This window comes from Hordeum vulgare, chromosome 7H (assembly GCF_904849725.1).
Source record: "Hordeum vulgare subsp. vulgare chromosome 7H, MorexV3_pseudomolecules_assembly, whole genome shotgun sequence".
Taxonomy (NCBI): domain Eukaryota; kingdom Viridiplantae; phylum Streptophyta; class Magnoliopsida; order Poales; family Poaceae; genus Hordeum; species Hordeum vulgare.
In genome coordinates this window covers 489,066,875-489,085,986 of record NC_058524.1, presented here as the reverse complement: position 1 = coordinate 489,085,986, position 19,112 = coordinate 489,066,875, and the positions used below count along the sequence as shown (strand labels likewise).

Sequence of the window (19,112 nt, the reverse complement as noted above, 5' to 3'; positions counted from 1 at the left end):
CCCCCCCATCCCGGCGACCACCATCCCTCCGGCGAGCCACCCCCGTCGACCGAGCCCCTCCCATCGGCCTCACCTGCCTCACCAATCGGCCGAGGCCGAGCCCCATCTCGCTGGCCGGAGCTCCCCGTCGGGCTCCATCCCGGGGCCCCTCTGTGCACGACCTCGCCGGCACGTCACCACCGTCATCACCGTCACCGCAACATCTTCCTCCTCTTCGTCTACTCCGCCTCACGAGAACTCTGGCTTCACCAGGCCCTCTCGTCAACGTCGGTGAGCCCCTCCTCGGGCTCCTCCCACCGTCTTGTTCTCCTCGCCGTCCCGGTTCCGTTCCGGCAAACGGGGCTTCGATCCGTCGACGGTAAAGACCGGTAGGAAGGATTGAAGATTATGTTCTTCTATGTTGAGTTAGAAGAGAGAACTCTCTGTTGTCTCTTATGTTAACAGAGAGAGTTGTGAGAGGGATGAGAGTTAGGAAGAAATAAAAACAAATGATGTATTCCGTATGTATGTATGTATGTATGTATGTATTTGAAGCCCGTATTTATGTATGTATTTGCATATATAGGTATGTGGAGGAATACGATATATGTATTGTTATGTATGTGTGAACAAAAATATATATTTGGCCTAAAGCCAATTACCGGTGTGGCCAACGCACCCCGCTGTCTATGACAGGGAGGCCCCACACCCCTTTTCAAAGAAAAGTGAAATTAAAATATAAAAATAAAAATAATGTTTTTATTAAATAAATAAATAGATATATTAGTTAATTAATTAATTAGAATAATTAGAATATTACACGTGGGTCCCCCACCAAATTAATCTGATTAGTTAATATTTAATCTTAATTAAAACTTGTGCCTATGATGTTCGGGACCCGCTGGTCAGTTGACCGGTCAACTGTTGATGTCAGCATGACATCATGCTGATGTCATAATAGCTTTTTATTAAATTATTTAAATATGTTTTTAATTCCTAATTATTGAATAAAACTTTAAAAATTAATATTAAATAATCCGTAAGTCAGATCAAAATATTTTCAACATGAAAGTTGATCACAGAGCGAGACGAACCCGGATACACGGTCCATTCGTCTGTCACGCGTCCCTAGCATAACAAACATGGAACTTTTCCATCGTTTCCAGTATGACCGGTAGTAGCCCGAGACCCGGAAAATATCGTCAGATATTCTTCCGACCCGTCTATGACGGATGTTGCTGCGTTAGCTCATATCTAGCCTGCATCTTGTCATGTATTGCTTTGTGTTGCACCGTTGCTATTATTTATTGTTTCTTCCCTCTCTTCTTACCGGTAGACCCCGAGACTGACGCTGCTGCCGGGTACATCTACGACCCTGCCGATCAGTCCTTTGCCGCAGAGCAGCAAGGCAAGCAAACCCCGCTTGATCATTCCTATATCACCTATTCTTTCTTCCTCATGCTTGCATTAGAATTTTGCTACTATTGTAGTTAGCTCCTATATCTGATGCATAGCCTATTTTTGATGAACTGCTACTTTCAGTCATGTACTTTAAATCTGCTTAGTATAGGTGGATCAGTCATCCCCTCAGACCCCGTAGTTCAGTTGCCCCGCTTGTTTTCAAATCTCGATCCCTGATCGACGAGCCAGCCCCGACACAGCACATACACCCCCTTCGTTGTACGACGCTACAGATATATTATCGGGTACCGAGGGTGACACCTCGCTAAGTACTCCTGATGATATCTCTGTAGTATAGCTAGTCGGTCGTGGTTATCGAGGGTGATTCCTCTTTCACCATTCCCGATGACGCCTCTGTCGTGCAACCCCTCAAGTGTGAGACCCCCGAGGGTGATTCCTCTAAGCCCACCTTGACGGATACATCGCTCGGTATCCAACGAGGGTGACACCTCGGATTCCCCCCGATGTTACAACCACACAGTTACTCGACCATGTTACTCGGATCATTGGTGATTAGTAGTTAAGACGGGTCGATTCTCGTGAGACTGTGTTGTTGGCCTAATTAAAATATTAATGGATTTGGGTATTTGATCTGGGTTGGTCGGAGACCTTTTCGCACTAACCGGCTACGCGGGAAGAATTATGGGTACTCGGCGTCGCGGTATCAGCCGAAGCTTTTCAGATGTCAGCAATTGTAGTGGCGCGCGCCCGAGTGGTCCCGAGATGCATTGCGCTTGTGATTAAGGGATGCTAGGACTGACGTCGGCCGCCCTCGCATCATGCAGGAGCGCGGAGGGGAACTGGGCCCATGAACCCTTTGCGCTTAGGATTTAGACCGGCGGGCTGACCTCTGTGATTAGTCTTAGGTGGGGCTGCGACGTGTCGATATTCCGAGGCGGGGCAGGACCCAGAAAAGTATGTCCGGCCAGAGTGTTATCGAGCGTGACGGGACATGTGGTGCACCCCTGCAGGGATGAAAATTAACTACTCGGATAGCCGTGTCCACGGTTACAGGACGACTTGGAGTTGTGCCCTGATCTTATACAACTACAATTGTTACTTAACTGTAATTAGTTTGCCTCGGGATTGCTTCCTCGGAGGGAGTCGTGGGAGGATCTTTAGGCGTGACCTCACTTTAATATTGCTGCAACCATATGACTATTAATGTTTTACCCCCTGTTCTACTCTCGTCTATTGCTGCAAGACCCTGAAGATGCTAGTCTTCGATAGGACTAGGCCTTCTCTCTCTGTTCTCGCATTGTTGTAGTCAGTCCACTTATAAAACCCCTTCTTTGATACTGGTGCATATAGCATAGTTCTGATGTAAGTCTTGCGGGTACTTTGGATGAGTACTCACCGCTGCTTTGCTCCCCCCTTTGTCCCCTTGATCCGTTGCTGCGACCAGATGATGGAGCCCAGGAGATGGAGTTTTCGTGCCGACGCCTGCCGTCCCGATGGTGTCTTCTTCGTGGAGGCCAGTGAAGCCCAGGAGTAGTTAGGAGGTTCCCAGGCAGGAGGCCTCGCCTCGTTCGATCGTGTTCCTTTTCTGCTAGCCTTCTCTAAGGCACCCCATGTTTTATGTCTCTACTCAGATATTGTTGCTTCCGCTGACTCGTGTGTTTATCGAGCTTTTGTATTCTAGCTCTCGATGCCCCTGGCTTGTAATATGAAGCTTGTATTATTTTTATTTGTGTCTAGAGTTGTGTTGTGATATCTTCCCGTGAGTCCTTGGGTTTGATCGTACGCATTGCGTGTATCATTAGCGTACGATTAAATCGAGGGCGTCATAAGTTGGTATCAGAGCCGACTGCGTGTACGTAGCCCCCTTTCCAACTCCTTGGCCGAAGTTGAGTCTGGTGTTTGAAAAACTTTACTAACACTAATGTTGTGGCTTACGGGCCCACATCTCAATTGGGTGGTATTGGTATCTTTTACTCCTTTACTATACTCTGGGCTCTACTCTCTCTTCTCTTTCGGGTTAAAGGTTTTACTAACTCTAACATTAGGTTATCGTAAGCACATCTATCTAGAGAGCCCCATATTCGAGACGATGGCTTTATCCGTCAAGAGAGCTGCAGATACTCTCCGATGTTTCTATCGAGAACTTGTGCCCATCGCTCTTGCGACTTCCTTTCCTCCGTCTACCAATATGGATGACTACATACATATGTCGTTCATACTTTCTTCTCCAATTGCTCTTGTTTTATGAGATGCAACGAATTACCTTATCGGGGATTCGTCCGTCTTCAGTTGTCATGGGTTTCGAAAGTTCTTTGAATTACTATTTGATCTTTCGGAATACCCTGTAGCCTATTGCTCTTGACCTTTCTCCTCTGCTTGCATTATGGTTAAATCCATATGTCTAGCAGCATTCATTAAAATCCTTTGTGATTTTCCTCTGATCTTATTGATTCAACCTCTGTGTGAATGAACACAATCATCTGATGATACTTATGAATTTTCTTTCCGACTCAGACGTCCTTTCAAACAGAACTGATTCCCGACAAATCAATTTTTATTGATTGTCCATCTAAATCTATTCAACTTACTTGTATTTGATCGAAGCATCTGATTATGATACACCAACCTGGAAATCCTAATTCCGTTGGTAGTTATATATCAATATTTTTTAGACGTTCTATTAACTAATGCATTGCATCCTGTCTCCCTCTGATTGAGTACCGATACCCACATCAGGTCCTTTATGGATTGTCAGACTCATCCTGGGTTATTATCCAACGTCATCTTTTGCTTTCGAAAATTCTTGTGATTGCTTTCTTTGACACATGATGCCATTGGTAAATTGTGTCTTCTCCCTCCGATAGAATTGTAACCTACGCTTTTGTCAGCCATGCCCATCAAGCATGTGTTAATTACTCTTGTAGTTTATGGAATATGTTCCTAAGATGCCCCGACGGGTTGAACCTATGCCTTCCTAAATCGATATGACTCAAAGAGTTTTCACGAGTCTTGCTCTTCTGGTGTTTTGTCACATATTATTTCAAGGCTACAACCTGATCAGAGGCGAGGAGTGAATGGCAGGTGATGCATTGATGAAGTGGGAGTCGACCTTGAACTTTGTGTTCATGCCCATGGAAACGACGTTGATCCTATCATACAAACTCCTCGTAACAATAATCAATAATTCTATGATTTGATCTGGTATCTGTCATTTGGTACCTTGCAATCGTGGTTCCGACCATGTTGTCCTACCCTGATTTTATTCTCAGACGAGTTAAAGTACTTGTCTTCTTCAGATCAATACATCGGTCCGAGCTTTAATGTTGATCGACCTCCGAGTAATATCCCTTGTAGCTCGAGGATATCGCGGAGCTATGAAACTTCTTGTGAGCTCCTCATCAACTATGATATTTTCCTTAATTCTAGTTGCCTCGTGTTTGAGTTGTTGGCCACGCGAGTACATCGATAACTGAATCGAGTATGCATTGCGATTCAACAACTTTTAGCAATCTTCCTTGTTAACGAGGTTGTACTCGATCATGTCGTTCCAAGCTGTCACGCTACATCATCATCGTCATGTTGGAGCTCGACCATGCTATCTATACCCTTCATCCCTGGAACACAATTCCAACTGTGAGTTAAGCTTGCATCAAGCTTTCCGCATCATGTTAGTGGTCCTGAAAGGCAATCTCAATTCTAGGCTAGCAGTCTTAACTGTGTTTCGGCAACCTGTAGCTTCACCAATCCCTTGCTTGATGTCTTCGCTGATCGATTACATCTTCGTGAAGTTCTCGACAATTGTGTCGTGGTCATCATCAGAATTCCGAGATCTTGCAGGGTATCAATCGAATGCATGTTGACAAATACCATCCTTGCCCCTCGATGATTGTATTATCATCGGCATCATTGTTTACCTTCCCTCCAACACAAACATGTTCATGTTTTGTGTTGTCCCTTAAGTCCCTTGCTATTCAGCTTATTTTATCTTCTACCTTGGAGTATTACTATCTTTTCTATCAAGTATGTGGTGAGCATCATCGCACCTCTTAAGAATTCTTGATATAGTGATACTTCTCGACATCACCATTCATTTCTTGGTCCTGTGTTGTTTCAAACCGGAATACCAACAAGTGAACTATGATGTGTGATTCCGATACTTGTGGCAACCCTGTTGCCTTGAGGTTAACAACTAATTGTTTCATTCTTAGTGTGTTGGGTGTTGACTCATCATTTTAGCATTTGTCGTCTCACTCAGTAATTCCGAGTGCACCCTTTTACCAATGTTTAATTGTTGTTGCTCCCTCGAGCATACGACATTATACCATTTGATTTGACAAATGCTATCTCTTTGATATTATAATTTTGGAAATTCATCCCTGTCAAAATTTTGAGGGGTTGTTGTTGAGCCCATCAGCCACACCCTCAACTTCTCTATGTTCCACGATGAAGCTCTTGAAATCATTATCCTTGTGCCTAGATCATGAAGAATATGTGGATAGTAGAAGTGTATTTCCCAAAGTTCACGTGCCCTCTTTCCGCCGTGAATATGTGAAAGTTTTGTTTCGCTTCCTCTTGGGAAATACCAAATCATTCATGCATGTGCGAAGTGTTATATGTTTTGAAGATTTACTATCTCCACTCCATATAATTTCTCTTAGCACGCCAAGCTACTGACTGATTTGATCAAGGAAAAGAAGTTCCTTCATAAGAGCTAATCCAGACTTACACATGGAACCTTGTCATCCTTGATGATGGTTCCCAAAATGAGAACCCAGTTGCCTTTTGAGATAAGAATTTCACGTGGGCACGAATGTCTTGACATGGTGTTCATGTGCCTTACCATCGCACTCATATTTCAAGAATTGCTTGTGTAGTTCATATCATGAGAATCATGCGTCTTCATTTTTCTTCTCACGCATTTTGAGTCTGAGGTGTCCCGACACCAGTCAGATCTCAATCTCGGGCAGATATGATGGTTGGAACATTTCCCCAATAATTATAACCTTGGTCTTTATGTAACCGGTACGGTGGTGTCTTGTCTGGCACACCGGGCCGAAGGACCTATTGTTATAAATTCTCCTATATGTAATATTCGCCATCCTTTCATGCGGAAACTATATGACTTATTTCATAGGTTGTTCCTCGTGGATCCTTTTGTATGCCCAAGGTCCAGCCTATATCGGATGGCCATGTCAATGCTATCCCGAAGCACGAAGGTGGTACTTCAAAGTTCAACAGGAACATTGGAAGCGCAATGCTAAATTGTTCCTGATCAATTATCCAAACCGTATGGTATGGGTAAACATCATGATTCTTCTTGCCTCTTTGTCTAAATGATTATGTACTTGATGACCTACCTTGTATACCGTACCCTATGTTTTCCTCGGGAATGGTATACTTTAGATTCTTTGTGTGTGTGAATACATTTTCCTTCCTATTGGTCTTTTTGACCTTTCTTGTGACATAACTTATCTAAGAAGTGTTAATTCCCTACTTAGGTAAAATTCTCGGTATACGACTCTGTCAGTAAGACCCTGTTAGTATTGTGGATAACATTCCGGTAATCGCCGATGGACGAGAACCTTGCCTATTGGTCCGCCTCGTTCCAACGAGCAGGAAGATGGTTCTATTTGTCCCCCGCCCTTGGTACCGATGTTGTTCCAACATAACCGACAGGTTATCCTCTGACATGTCTTACTACCAATACCGTACAAGATGTCACCCCTCTAGCTACTCCCGACCCACATGGTGGACCCATAACCCAAGGTTCCACAGGATTGAAACCTGACTCTCCTATATATCCTTGACTCCATGGTATCCTTTACACTTGGCTTCGTATGGAATTCCAGAGCCATCGTTCAATGGGCCGATCACTCTTCGGTCCAGATATTATCCAACCTACTAAAGATCAAGTCCGCATTATTCATGATAATCTAAAGGCTGCTCAGTCTCATCAGAAGAGTCAGTATGACCGTCATCATCAAGATATGGCCTATCAACCTGGCGAAAAGGCTTATCTTCGTGTCACACCAATGAGAGGTGCACACCATTTCGGAATTAAGGGCAAGTTAGCTGCTCGTTATATTGGTCATTTCACTGTTCTCGAAAGGCGTGGAAGAGTGGCTTATCAATTGGAACTGTCGGCGAACCTTTCTCAGGTTCACGATGTCTTCCATGTTTCTCAGCTCCGTCTCTGTTTCAAGGACCCTATTCGAGCAGTGGATCATGGTATGCTTGAGCTGCAACAAGACCTCTCTTATAAAGAGCATCCGGTCCGCATTCTCGACCAAGCTGAACGTAAGACTCGTCGCAAAGTCACCAAGTTCCTCAAGGTGCAGTGGTCAAATCACTGTGAAGATGAAGCCACTTGGGAACGCGAGGATCATCTTCGTGATGAATACCCCGGGCTTTTTCCCTCTACCTCTTAATTCTCGGGACAAGAATTCTTGTTAATAGGGGAGAATTGTGACATCCTCGACTTTTTGCTACAGTAATGATTGTAATTAAGCGACAGTGATCCCGCGCTAATGATGCCACGTCATCGTTAATGATATCAAGGATCTCGTGTTGGTTGAAACCACATCAAAGTTCGATGCTTTAAGATGAAGTCAAACGAGGAAAGAATTCGATTGATGAAATGAAAATGTCAGGGGAGTTATAAAAATTCCCTAGCAAAGTATAAAAATGAATCGAGCACTTTTGGAATATTTGATAAGCCCAATATATTTAGAGGTGGAGCCTTAAACAAAATAAGTAAAGAGAAATATAGTAAATGTAAAACAAATAAATAAAAGAAAGAAGTAAAAGTATACAAAATAAATTATAAGTGATAGTAAATAAAATTAGGTACTAAAAAGACTTAGAAATAATAGAAAAAGGAAAAGAAAACAAAAAAATAAAAAGGAAAAAGAAACCCCCCCACCCCCTGGTCCAACTGGGCCTAGAGGCCCAGCCGGCGAGGCCACGCCCACCCCCCAAACCCTAGCGAGCGCTTCACCCCTCCCCTTCCTCGCTCGGTTCCCCACCCCGCCGCCACCTTCTCCCTCTCGCTCGCCACTTTCCCACGACACCCGAGCCCCCCCTCGTGGCTCTCTCACCCTCTCTCTCTCCCAGGAACCCATCCCACCGAGCCGAGCCCCAGATCCCTACCTCACCCCGCCAGATCTCCCTCTCCCTCCACCGGCCTCTTCCTCCCCACCCTGAGGCCTCCTCCTCCCCTCGTGCCTCCAGAGCTCCCTCCCTACCCCGAGGCCTCCCTCCTCTCGGCCTCGCCTCACTCCCCACCGGCCATCCCGACAACCACCTCGGCTGGTTCCCCCCCCATCCCGGCGACCACCATCCCTCCGGCAAGCCACCCCCGTCGGCCTCACCTGCCTCACCAACTGGTCGAGGCCGGGCCCCATCTCGCTGGCCGGAGCTCCCCGTCGGGCTCCATCCCGCGGCCCCTCTCGGCACGACCTCGCCGGCACGTCACCACTGTCATCACCGTCACCGCAACGTCTTCCTCCTCTTCGTCTACTCCGCCTCACGAGAACTCTGGCTTCATCGGGCCCTCTCGTCAACGTCGGTGAGCCCCTCCTCGGGCTCCTCCCACCATCTTGTTCTCCTCGCCGTCCCGGTTCCGTTCCGGCAAACGGGGCTTCGATCCGTCGACGGTAAAGACCGGTAGGAAGGATTGAAGATTATGTTCTTCTATGTTGAGTTAGCACAGAGAACTCTGTGTTGTCTCTTGTGTTAACAGAGAGAGTTGTGAGAGGGGTGAGAGTTAGAAAGAAATAAAAACAAATGATGTATTCCGTATGTATGTATGTATGTATTTGAAGCCCGTATTTATGTATGTATTTGCGTATATAGGTATGTGGAGGAATACGATATTTGTATTGTTATGTATGTGTGAATAAAAATATGTATTTGGCCTAAAGCCACCTACCGGTGTGGCCAACGCACCCCGCTGTCTATGACAGGGAGGCCCCACACCCCTTTTCAAAGAAAAGTGAAATTTAAAAATAAAAATAAAAATAAAGTTTTTATTAAATAAATAAATAGATATATTAGTTAATTAATTAATTAATTAATTAGAATAATTAGAATATGACACGTGGGTCCCCCACTAAATTAATCTCATTAGTTAATATTTAATCTTAATTAAAACTTGTGCCTATGTCGTTCGGGACCCGCTGGTCAATTGACCAGTCAACTGCTGATGTCATAATAGCTTTTTATTAAATTATTTAAATATGTTTTTAATTCCTAATTATTGAATAAAACTTTACAAATTAATATTAAATAATCTGTAAGTCAGATCAAAATATTTTCAACATGAAAGTTGATCAGCAGAGCGAGACGAACCCGGATACACGGTCCATTCGTCTGTCACGCGTCCCTAGCATAACAAACATGGAACTTTTCCATCGTTTCCAGTATGACCGGTAGTAGCCCGAGACCCGGAAAATATCGTCAGATATTCTTCCGACCCGTCTATGACGGATGTTGCTGCGTTAGCTCATGTCTAGCCTGCATCTTGTCATGTCTTGCTTTGTGTTGCACCGTTGCTATTATTTATTGTTTCTTCCCTCTCTTCTTACCGGTAGACCCCGAGACTGACGCTGCGGCCGGGTACATCTACGACCCTGCCGATCAGTCCTTTGCCGCAGAGCAGCAAGGCAAGCAAACCCCCCTTGATCATTCCTATATCGCCTATTCTTTCTTCCTCATGCTTGCATTAGAATTTTGCTACTGTTGTAGTTAGCTCCTATATCTAATGCATAGCCTATTTTTGATGAACTGCTACTTTCAGTCATGTACTTTAAATCTGCTTAGTATAGGTGGAGCAGTCATCCCCTCAGACCCCGTAGTTCAGTTGCCCCGCTTGTTTTCAAATCTCGATCCCTGATCGACGAGCCAGCCCCGACACAGCACATACACCCCCTTCGTTGTACGAGCTACAGATATATTATCTGGTACCGAGGGTGACACCTTGCTAAGTACTCCTGATGATATCTCTGTAGTATAGCTAGTCGGTCGTGGTTATCGAGGGTGATTCCTCTTTCACCATTCCCGATGACGCCTCTGTCGTGCAACCCCTCAAGTGTGGGACCCCCAAGGGTGATTCCTCTAATCCCACCTTGATGGATACACCGTTCGGTATCCAACGAGGGTGATACCTCGGATTCCCCCCGATGTTACAACCACACAGTTACTCGACCATGTTACTAGGATTATTGGTGATTAGTTGTTAAGACGGGTGGATTCCCGTGAGACTGTGTTGTTGGCCTAATTAAAATGTTAATGGATTTGGGTATTTGATCTGGGTTGGTCGGAGACCTTTTCGCACTAACCGGCTACGCGGGAAGAATTATGGGTACTCGGTGTCGCGGTATCAGCCGAAGCTTTTCAGATGTCAGCAATCGAAGTGGCGCGCGCCCGAGTGGTCCCGAGATGCATTGCGCTTGTGATTAAGGGATGCTAGGACTAACGTCGGTCGCCCTCGCATCATGCAGGAGCACGGAGGGGAACTGGGCCCATGAACCCTTTGCGCTTAGGATTTAGACCGGCGGGCTGACCTCTCTGATTAGTCTTAGGTGGGGTTGCGACGTGTCGATATTCCGAGGCCGGGCAGGACCCAGAAAAGTATGTCCGGCCAGAGTGTTTTCAAGCGTGACGGGACATGTGGTGCACCCCTGCAGGGATGAAAATTAACTATTCGGATAGCCGTGTCCACGGTTACAGGACGACTTGGAGTTGTGCCCTGATCTTATACAACTACAATTGTTACTTAACTGGAATTAGTTTGCCTCGGGATTGCTTCCTCGCAGGGAGTCGAGGGAGGATCTTTAGGCGTGACCTCACTTTAATATTGCCGCAACAATATGACTATTAATGTTTTACCCCCCCCCCTGTTCTACTCTCGTCTATTGCTGCAAGACCCTGAAGATGCTAGTCTTCGATAGGACTAGGCCTTCTCTCCGTGTTCTCGCATTGCTGCAGTCAGTCCACATATAAAACCCCTTCTTTGATACTCGTGCATTTAGCATAGTTCTGATGTAAGTCTTGCGAGTACTTTGGATGAGTACTCACCGTTGCTTTGCTCCCCCCTTTGTCCCCTTGATCCGTTGCTGCGACCAGATGATGGAGCCCAGGAGATGGAGTTTTCCTGCCGACGACTGCCGTCCCGATGGTGTCTTCTTCGTGGAGGCCGCTGACGCCCAGGAGTAGTTAGGAGGTTCCCAGGCAGGAGGCCTCGCCTCGTTCGATCGTGTTCCTTTTGTGCTAGTCTTCTCTAAGGCACCCCATGTTTTATGTCTGTACTCAGATATTATTGCTTCCGCTGACTTGTGTGTTTATCGAGCTTTTGTATTCTAGCTCTCGAGGCCCCTGGCTTGTAATATGAAGCTTGTATTATTTTTATTTGTGTCTAGAGTTGTGTTGTGATATCTTCCCGTGAGTCATTGGGTTTGATCGTACGCATTGCGTGTATGATTATCGTACGATTAAACCGAGGGCGTCATACAAGCTTCACTTTTAAATGGGCTTCACAGAAACATCGACTCTCCAGTCTCAATGTGCGGGTCCGGCCTTCCATGGTTAAAAATTTTGCCTGTCGTTTTCCTGCCATGTTTTTCCTGCCATGGAACAGAGATACCTCCTCATGCGTAAAACTTTTTGGGAACCTTTTCCAAATCTTTTCAAGTCCCTCCTGATACTGAATCCACGATCTTTGGCGTACTGGTTATAGAACATGTACGCCTCTCCTTTTGACCTGAATGTCTTGGCCATGACTTCCCAATGCCTATCCAATGTCTCTTGCTGATATTCATCATAGCTGATGTCAAGGTCAAAATCAAGATCGCCAACATGTTCATCGTTCCCATTAGAACCATCAACACCCCCTGCAAAATAAGACATATCACCATGTTCGTCAGTCTTTTGATATGTTAGTTTTCATGAGTAATTTGAACATGTAATATAACTTACTTCGCTCATATTTCCTTCATTAGATGCATTGTCATCATCCTCATCATTATCATCATCCTCATCATTATCACCATCCTCATCATTGTTATCATCCTCATTATTGTCATCATTCTCATCATTGTCATCATGTAAGGTTCTCGTCTCAGCGTCACCATCGGTATTTCTCTGTGCAGATTCAGAAGTGTAAGTGGTAATACAATTTGTATGTTAGTAATAATACAACAACATATTTAAAACATACCTGGGTTCCACTTTCAGCATAAGATTGATCATCGCTGTCATAATCGTCATTGTCATCAATAGCATGCACCTATTTAAATTCAATAGCAATTGTAAGTGTTAATGTAATAACTTATATTTTCATTATTTATAGTCAACGTACACAACACTTACATTACCACTATATGATTCATCCTGACTCATATAGTTATGTCCGAGTGATTTATTTGCATTGAATAACGAAGATTCATCATCACTACTAGAGTCATCGCCAGCATATCCGGTGTTGTCTTGATCTATTAATAAACCTTTCAATAGGTATTGTATCAATGTACAATGAAATCGTGAAAAATTGTATGGATTAAATGAAAAAACTTACTGTCCGTCGTCGAAGGGTTGATCGACATCGTTCGACGTCGGTGCCACGTCGGTCACTGCAACCGCCGGCGTCGAAGCGGAGGGAGAGGGTCACGTCGCCGGTGGAGACGTGTGCGGCGGCGTACCGATGATGGCGGAGACGAGACGTCGGCGGTGGAGGCGACGTGTGCTGGACTCGCGGCGTCGGCGGAGACGTGCGGGGGGGGGGGGGGGGTGGAGCCACGTCGGCGCCGGGGACGGCGGTGGAGACGTCGCGGTGGCGGAGTCGGGCATGATGAAGTTAGGTTTTTTTTTCAACCAAACCGCCGACGCGTGGGTGACGTGGCGTATGTACGACGGACGGGCGGGCGGACGGCGCGACAGATACGGTACAGAACGTGCAATGACCATACTGCCCTTATACGTTTAGTGAGGGGGTTGTACTGAAGAAGACCTCATCCAAAGATCTGTTGAAAAGCGCAAACATTTTGCGATCGTCCCAAGACTTTGTTCAGTTCGGTATCATTTATCTGATACGATTGAATGCAGAGACTTCTGTTATGCTTTGCGTGAGGGCTATGCCATTTTGGGCATGTAAGAGCAAGTACAATAGGATGACGTAGGCGGGCTGTAAGACTTAAAATAATATATTTCTAATGAGTTGGAAGAGAGAGAAGAGAAGCGGGCTACAAACTAACAGCCGGCTGTAACACGTGCTCCTAGACATTTTGTGAGAGATGATGGTGGGCCTTGTATTAATAAAATAGTACTTATTTACATCTATCTATTGTATTTGCGGGCTATAAGCTTGGCTATAGATGACGTGTCAACATCATATAGCCAGCAGCTGGCTGTACTATTAACCATGCTCTAATAGGGTTGTGTTTTGAATTATGGTGTTGCCAGGTTTTCGCTCCGTAGCATTCGTTTCAATGGCGGGCGAATGCGCCAGGTTTCCTGAGCAGTGCGTTGAAGCCGCGTTACTTTCTTTCCCGTTCTGTGAATTCTGGAACTGATGTATTTCCGTTAATAAGTAATGGAAAGGGGTGTAAACCCGGTTCAGAAAGAAAACTTACTAATAAATTCGCTTTTTTCCCCCTTTTGATTGACATATACTTCCTCAACGGGCTGTTATTACCATGCAAAAAAGGGGTTGTTATTGATATGTCAGTTTTTGATTGGATTATAAGGGGGGGAGGCACCCCGATGAAATTCAGGGGAAGGGTAGAGAGTATTAAGAGAAAGTTCCGTAATATCCCGTAATAGCCAATAATCAGCCTTCGTGTTTACGATTTTTTATACTTCCTTTTTTTCAATTTTTTGTTGGTAGCTTACCAAGCCGGCCACTTGGTATACTTCCTCCTTTTAAAAGTCAAATACTTTTATATTTGATCTTTATATAAAAGGTATCAATGTCTACAATACCAATTAAGTAGGATAATAAATATTCCCTCCATAAAGGAATATAAGATTGTTTAGATCACTATTTTAATGATCTAAATGCTCATGATACCAATTTGATCTAGTGGATATCAATATTTTTTCTCTACCAGCTTGCTTAAACATAGAGAACTTTGACTTTCTAAAAAATCAATGCATCTTATACTTTGGAAGAAAAAACTATATAATACCAACATAATTGTTTGCATGCATAATATGGTTGATGAATGCAGGACATGTTGTTTGGCGGTCCGGACACTGTAGCGTTCACAATTGAGTGGGCGATGGCAAAATTGATATCATAGCCTCGCCATCCTTGTGCGATTGCAGCAGGATCTCACTGATGTTGTGGGGCTTTAACACATCGTGAATGAATCAGACCTTCGCAAGCCCCCCTTATGCCCAGTGGGCTTTTGTCGTTCGGTTCTGGTCGGCCCTCATGCCCGGCGGGCGTAGGGGTTCAGGCACATGTGGTCGAGTTTGCCATTGCACAACTCGTACACTCATGCCCCGCGCAGGGATTTGGACAACATGCGGTCAGAGTTTGCCATTGCATAACTCGTGCACGGGGTCCAACTGGGGGCAACACAAGGGACCGCGGGTCCCGAAGGCAAATCACACCGGCGAGGGACTGGTCCTGCATTCGACAATGAATGACAGCCTCCGCCGAGGGAGCCGCGAGCACTATCGGCGGGTGTGCAAAGCCGCGAAGCACCGATCCAAAGCATAGAAAGGGGGCGACGTGGTGGAGGGCGCCGCAGAAAGAAGAAGGCAAACACCTGTCGGATCTGAAAGAAGGCGAAAGCCATCGGGCTCGGGAAGATTGGAGGCCGCACAATGGCCCGAGGCGGCGGAAGAAAGGGCCGGTGAAGGAAACCCGTTTTTGTGTCCTAAAAAAAGTTTTTCCTTGAAAAACTTCAAAAATAGCGTAAAACAAAAACTAGTCCTAAGAACTGAAATAATTGGTTAATCTAGAAAAACAAACTGATCCCAAAGCAAATTAATAGATCAGTCGATAACTTTTTTTGTGCTAAAGCAAATTAATATATCAGTCTAGAACATTTTTTTTTAGAAGTTATGACATAAAAGTAGCATGAAATAAGCTAATAATATAGAAATATTTAGACGTATTAGATACTGGTTAAATGGTCGTGTGTTGCTACGGGCAATATCACAAGTAGATGAATCAAAAGAGACGACTAAGTGGGAACTTTTAAAAGTTCATAAGAACACGGCACAAATCAGTTAACAATGACACTCCATAAGTTCCTTACCCCAAGGGCGTAAACTGATGCTATCAGAATGTGATAAACGTGCTCTAAGTCGTGGGTTTTGTTTCTGCTGAAAAAGAACAGGGGATGGATACCTGATTTTCTTTTTGAAAACAACCAAATGGCGATTTGACATTGTTGGCTATGATTTTCGTTCTGAAAACAACCGAATGGTGATTTGACATTGCTGGCTATCACATATTCACTAGTATTGAGTGTTTCTGTCAAAACATCAGAACATGTATAAAAACAATTTCATAATTTGTATATGTGTGTTAGTGTTGGAAAAGAATACATACTCAGTTTTTTCGTATACAATTGCATTGGTGGGCCAAATCACACCAGCTCCAATCTGGAGTGAAAACTGAAAAGAATATTCCAAAGTAGCCACCTAGTAGGTGAGGTTGCTGCTGTACTGAACCTTCCAATCACCAACTTAAAGCCTCCTGTACCACCTGATCATTCCTGATCTACTTCACCGTACCCTTTTGGGGGGAACTCTGTGGAAACCAGATATTAAGTCCATTTGCCATACCCTTCTACTATCAGTCTGTATACAGAAGCAAAATTATGATCATCAGAAAGCATTTTGGGGGCAAAACAAAAAATTAATATAATACATAAGTAGGTACAATGCACTACCAAATTCAAAATTCCACAGGAAGCAAGTCTGCGAGTGGTCAATACAGTGTAGCATCTATCAGGGGAATCAAATGCATAACAGAACTTGGGATACTGGAAAATTGCAGAGAGGGCGAGCACATGGACATCTTTTTATCCTACTGACTTGCACATTGCCAGCTAAACCATATGATGATTCAGCACATTCAAAAGTACACTTTAAGCTGGAGACAGATTCCCAAAGCAACTGAAAACAACCAAAGTTTTTTCTGATAATTGGCTCATGAGTCCTGAGAGTGTGAATATCAACAATGCGATACTGCACTTCAGTTGCACAGTGAAGCAAGATTGCTCTAAGCGCAAGTGCATTCCATCCCCCGATAGGCTGATGTAGTAAACTAACAGGTAGGTAGGTACTTGCAACTGGGTACTTGTTCTGCAGCTATAAAGCAAGATGCACACAGGTGCTATCTCACATATCCTGATTGAAGCATCAAACAGTTTCAGTGGCTATAAGGCATAGGAACCAAGATTGATGCTGGGATGCCGGAAACAGGGCAATAACTTGCCTATTGCAAGGAGGATTGGCACTGGCGTGAGGATATCTGGGGTACCATGTGCTAACTACTCCCTCTGTTCTGAATTATAAAATGTTTTGGATATTTCAATATGGACTACATACAGATTGAAATGAGTGAACAAACACACTAAAACGGGTCTATATACATCTGGTTCAGAAAAAAGTTAGAACATCTTATAATTCGGAACGGAGGAAGTCTAGTATTTATGCTAATTCATGCGATGGAGGGTGATGGTTGCTCAGTCTTTCCCCCTGTGATGTGCTGCCAACTACTTAGGGCATTTTGTTTATTGCAAAGCTTTGCAGGATTACGGTAAACACAACCTAGCACAAATTGATAAAAGTCCTAAAATAGGCCTCACATACAAGCAACGGGGCATTGTATTTCACCCGTTTATGAATGCATTCGTCAAACATATAGACCAAGAGCATTGTGATCGGATTCAGAAGGGTGCACGCACTAATATTCTGCATCGAAACGGGGCGGTCTTATCGACGATTTCTCCAGGGGCGCGTGACGAAGTTGGCGACTGGATCGGTGTCGAGGAGAGGAGAAGAGCCGGCAGGAATCTTACCGAGGTGGACCGGGGAGGTGGAGGCGGCGGAGAGCCAGAGCACGAGGGCGCAGAGTAGCAGCAACAGCGGGATGCAGTGCACGGCGCGCCCCAGCGCCCGGGTCCGCGACGCCTCCCGCCGGCCCGCCGCCGACTGCGGGTCGAACGTCGGGAGCGCCGTGCCGTCGCCGTGGTGGCCCGACGAGGAAGAGGACGAGGACGCGTCGCCGCCCTCCGACACGCGCGCCCCGCTCGACGACCGCCGCATCTCTCCCTCGGCAGCGGCGCAGCGCAACCGGCGGGATCCTAGGACGTTGGTAGAGGGTGGCCGCCGCGCGGGGGGTTGGCTCGGAGGCGCGCCGCTGTGACGGGGTGTTCTGGTGCCGTGTCGGCGTTGGGCGGGCGGATTCGCACTTGGGGATGTGGTTGGTGGTTGGTGGTTGGTTGGAATCGGATTTTGACTGGTTTGGTACGCTTCCCTCCACTACGACTCCACCAGCGTGCCGCTCCACGGCTCCGACGCTGTCGACATTTTTCAACAACCTCCACAAAAAAACATATTTCTACAACCTGGTCGACCTAATATTCTTTGTTTTTGACAAGACTTAATATTCTTTTGGTCGCCTAAGCTTAGTTCAGTTAATCCCATTCCTGCAGAGATTGAAGGAAATTTACAGGGATTTTGGCTTATAGGGGATTTAATCCCCCTCAATCTCTTTCAAATCCACCTCAACGGAACAAGCCTTAAATGTTACTTCCTTCATTCTTAAATATAAGTTTTTTTTGAAATTTTATTAAAAGACTACATACGGATATATATAAATATATTTTAAAATATAGATTTACTCATTTTATTCCGTATGTAGTCATTTAGTAAAATATCAAAAAAACTTATATTTAAAAACAAAGAAAATATTTTTCTATTAAAAAAGTGAACACCGAAAGACATTTTACAACTGATAATCATCAAGAGAAACAACGGCGAGTATAAAGGAAAACAGCCTAGCATAGAATAACCTTAAAAAAGCACCCACAAAATGATAAGCTTCATCACCATCTTCTTTCTTCTAACCGTTGGTTGCCACACGAGTTTAAAGAGGGGAAAGGACCCCCGTAAAAGTTTTTTCCATATACTCCTGGCTAGCAATGAGATGGAGCATAAATGTTGACAAAATATCAGAAAAGGAAACACCCCCCCCCAAACATTACTGGTTTGCGATCACTCAATATCAATCCTTAATGTTTGAAAAATAAAACTATATCAAAGGACAAAACGAAAGAACAGATCAAAATCGTCGCAACTAAAGCAAGCCAACTATTGTCTAACTTTCGCATCTGACGTAGAAACCACAAACGAGAAAATGACTAAATCGTCATGTGGTAGACTAACCTCATAGTTTTAGAAGTCCCATAAGTTGCACCATCGGATTGCCTCTTTCTCCTCCTCCTTGTGGTGCTTTCTTAGCCTCCATGACGACAAAGAGAAGCATGTGTAGGTCAAGCATTATGTAGTACTACTGTGGCAGCACCATTGGTCATCGCACCATGTTTAGCAGAGGGAAGCGATGACCGGCGGTAGAGTCCATTCCAGACAACGCGGACAAGGGTCGAGCCACACATGACATAGCTAGGTTTTTTAGACCCGCATGGTTACTTTGTTGCTCAATAATAAGGGGTACGACTCAAGAATTCATT

General features: G+C 44.9%; 2 protein-coding genes across 4 annotated transcripts; both read right to left on the bottom strand.

Moving 5' to 3' along the window:
- Nucleotides 1-11,854: 11,854 nt before the first annotated feature.
- Nucleotides 11,855-13,172, bottom strand: LOC123412807 (phosphopantothenoylcysteine decarboxylase subunit VHS3-like). 2 transcript variants are annotated; one of them, XM_045105750.1, is made up of 5 exons: nt 12,974-13,172; nt 12,769-12,902; nt 12,617-12,685; nt 12,376-12,540; nt 11,855-12,290 (listed from the first exon to the last, which is right to left on the bottom strand). In XM_045105750.1, the coding sequence occupies exons 1-5, from the start codon at nt 12,999-13,001 to the stop codon at nt 12,087-12,089; spliced, it is 600 nt and encodes a 199-aa protein (XP_044961685.1). In that variant the 5' UTR covers nt 13,002-13,172; the 3' UTR covers nt 11,855-12,086. The 2 variants fall into 2 exon arrangements, with proteins under 2 accessions (XP_044961685.1, XP_044961687.1); XM_045105752.1 differs by having other exon boundaries at nt 12,769-12,890.
- A 654-nt stretch (nt 13,173-13,826) lies between these two features.
- Nucleotides 13,827-17,888, bottom strand: LOC123412806. 2 transcript variants are annotated; one of them, XR_006613610.1, is made up of 3 exons: nt 17,439-17,888; nt 15,962-16,212; nt 13,827-14,079 (listed from the first exon to the last, which is right to left on the bottom strand). XR_006613610.1 is itself a non-coding variant. In XM_045105749.1 (2 exons), exons 1-2 carry the CDS (start codon nt 17,683-17,685, stop codon nt 16,208-16,210), a joined length of 252 nt encoding a protein of 83 aa, XP_044961684.1. In that variant the 5' UTR covers nt 17,686-17,888; the 3' UTR covers nt 15,903-16,207. The 2 variants fall into 2 exon arrangements, 1 of the variants encoding a protein (XP_044961684.1); XM_045105749.1 differs by lacking the exon at nt 13,827-14,079 and having other exon boundaries at nt 15,903-16,212.
- Nucleotides 17,889-19,112: the final 1,224 nt, after the last annotated feature.

What these genes read in the sequence shown, in the direction of transcription:
- LOC123412807 (XM_045105750.1), bottom strand. Translation starts at nt 13,001, where the DNA reads ATGTCGATCAACCCTTCGACGACGGACA. An exon ending in CAACCCTTCGACGACGGACA is followed by an intron (nt 12,903 to 12,973) that starts GTAAGTTTTTTC and finishes ACCTATTGAAAG; the next exon opens with GTTTATTAATAGATCAAGAC. An exon ending in ATGAAGGAAATATGAGCGAA is followed by an intron (nt 12,291 to 12,375) that starts GTAAGTTATATT and finishes CTTATTTTGCAG; the next exon opens with GGGGTGTTGATGGTTCTAAT.
- LOC123412806 (XM_045105749.1), bottom strand. Translation starts at nt 17,685, where the DNA reads ATGCGGCGGTCGTCGAGCGGGGCGCGCGTGTCGGAGGGCGGCGACGCG.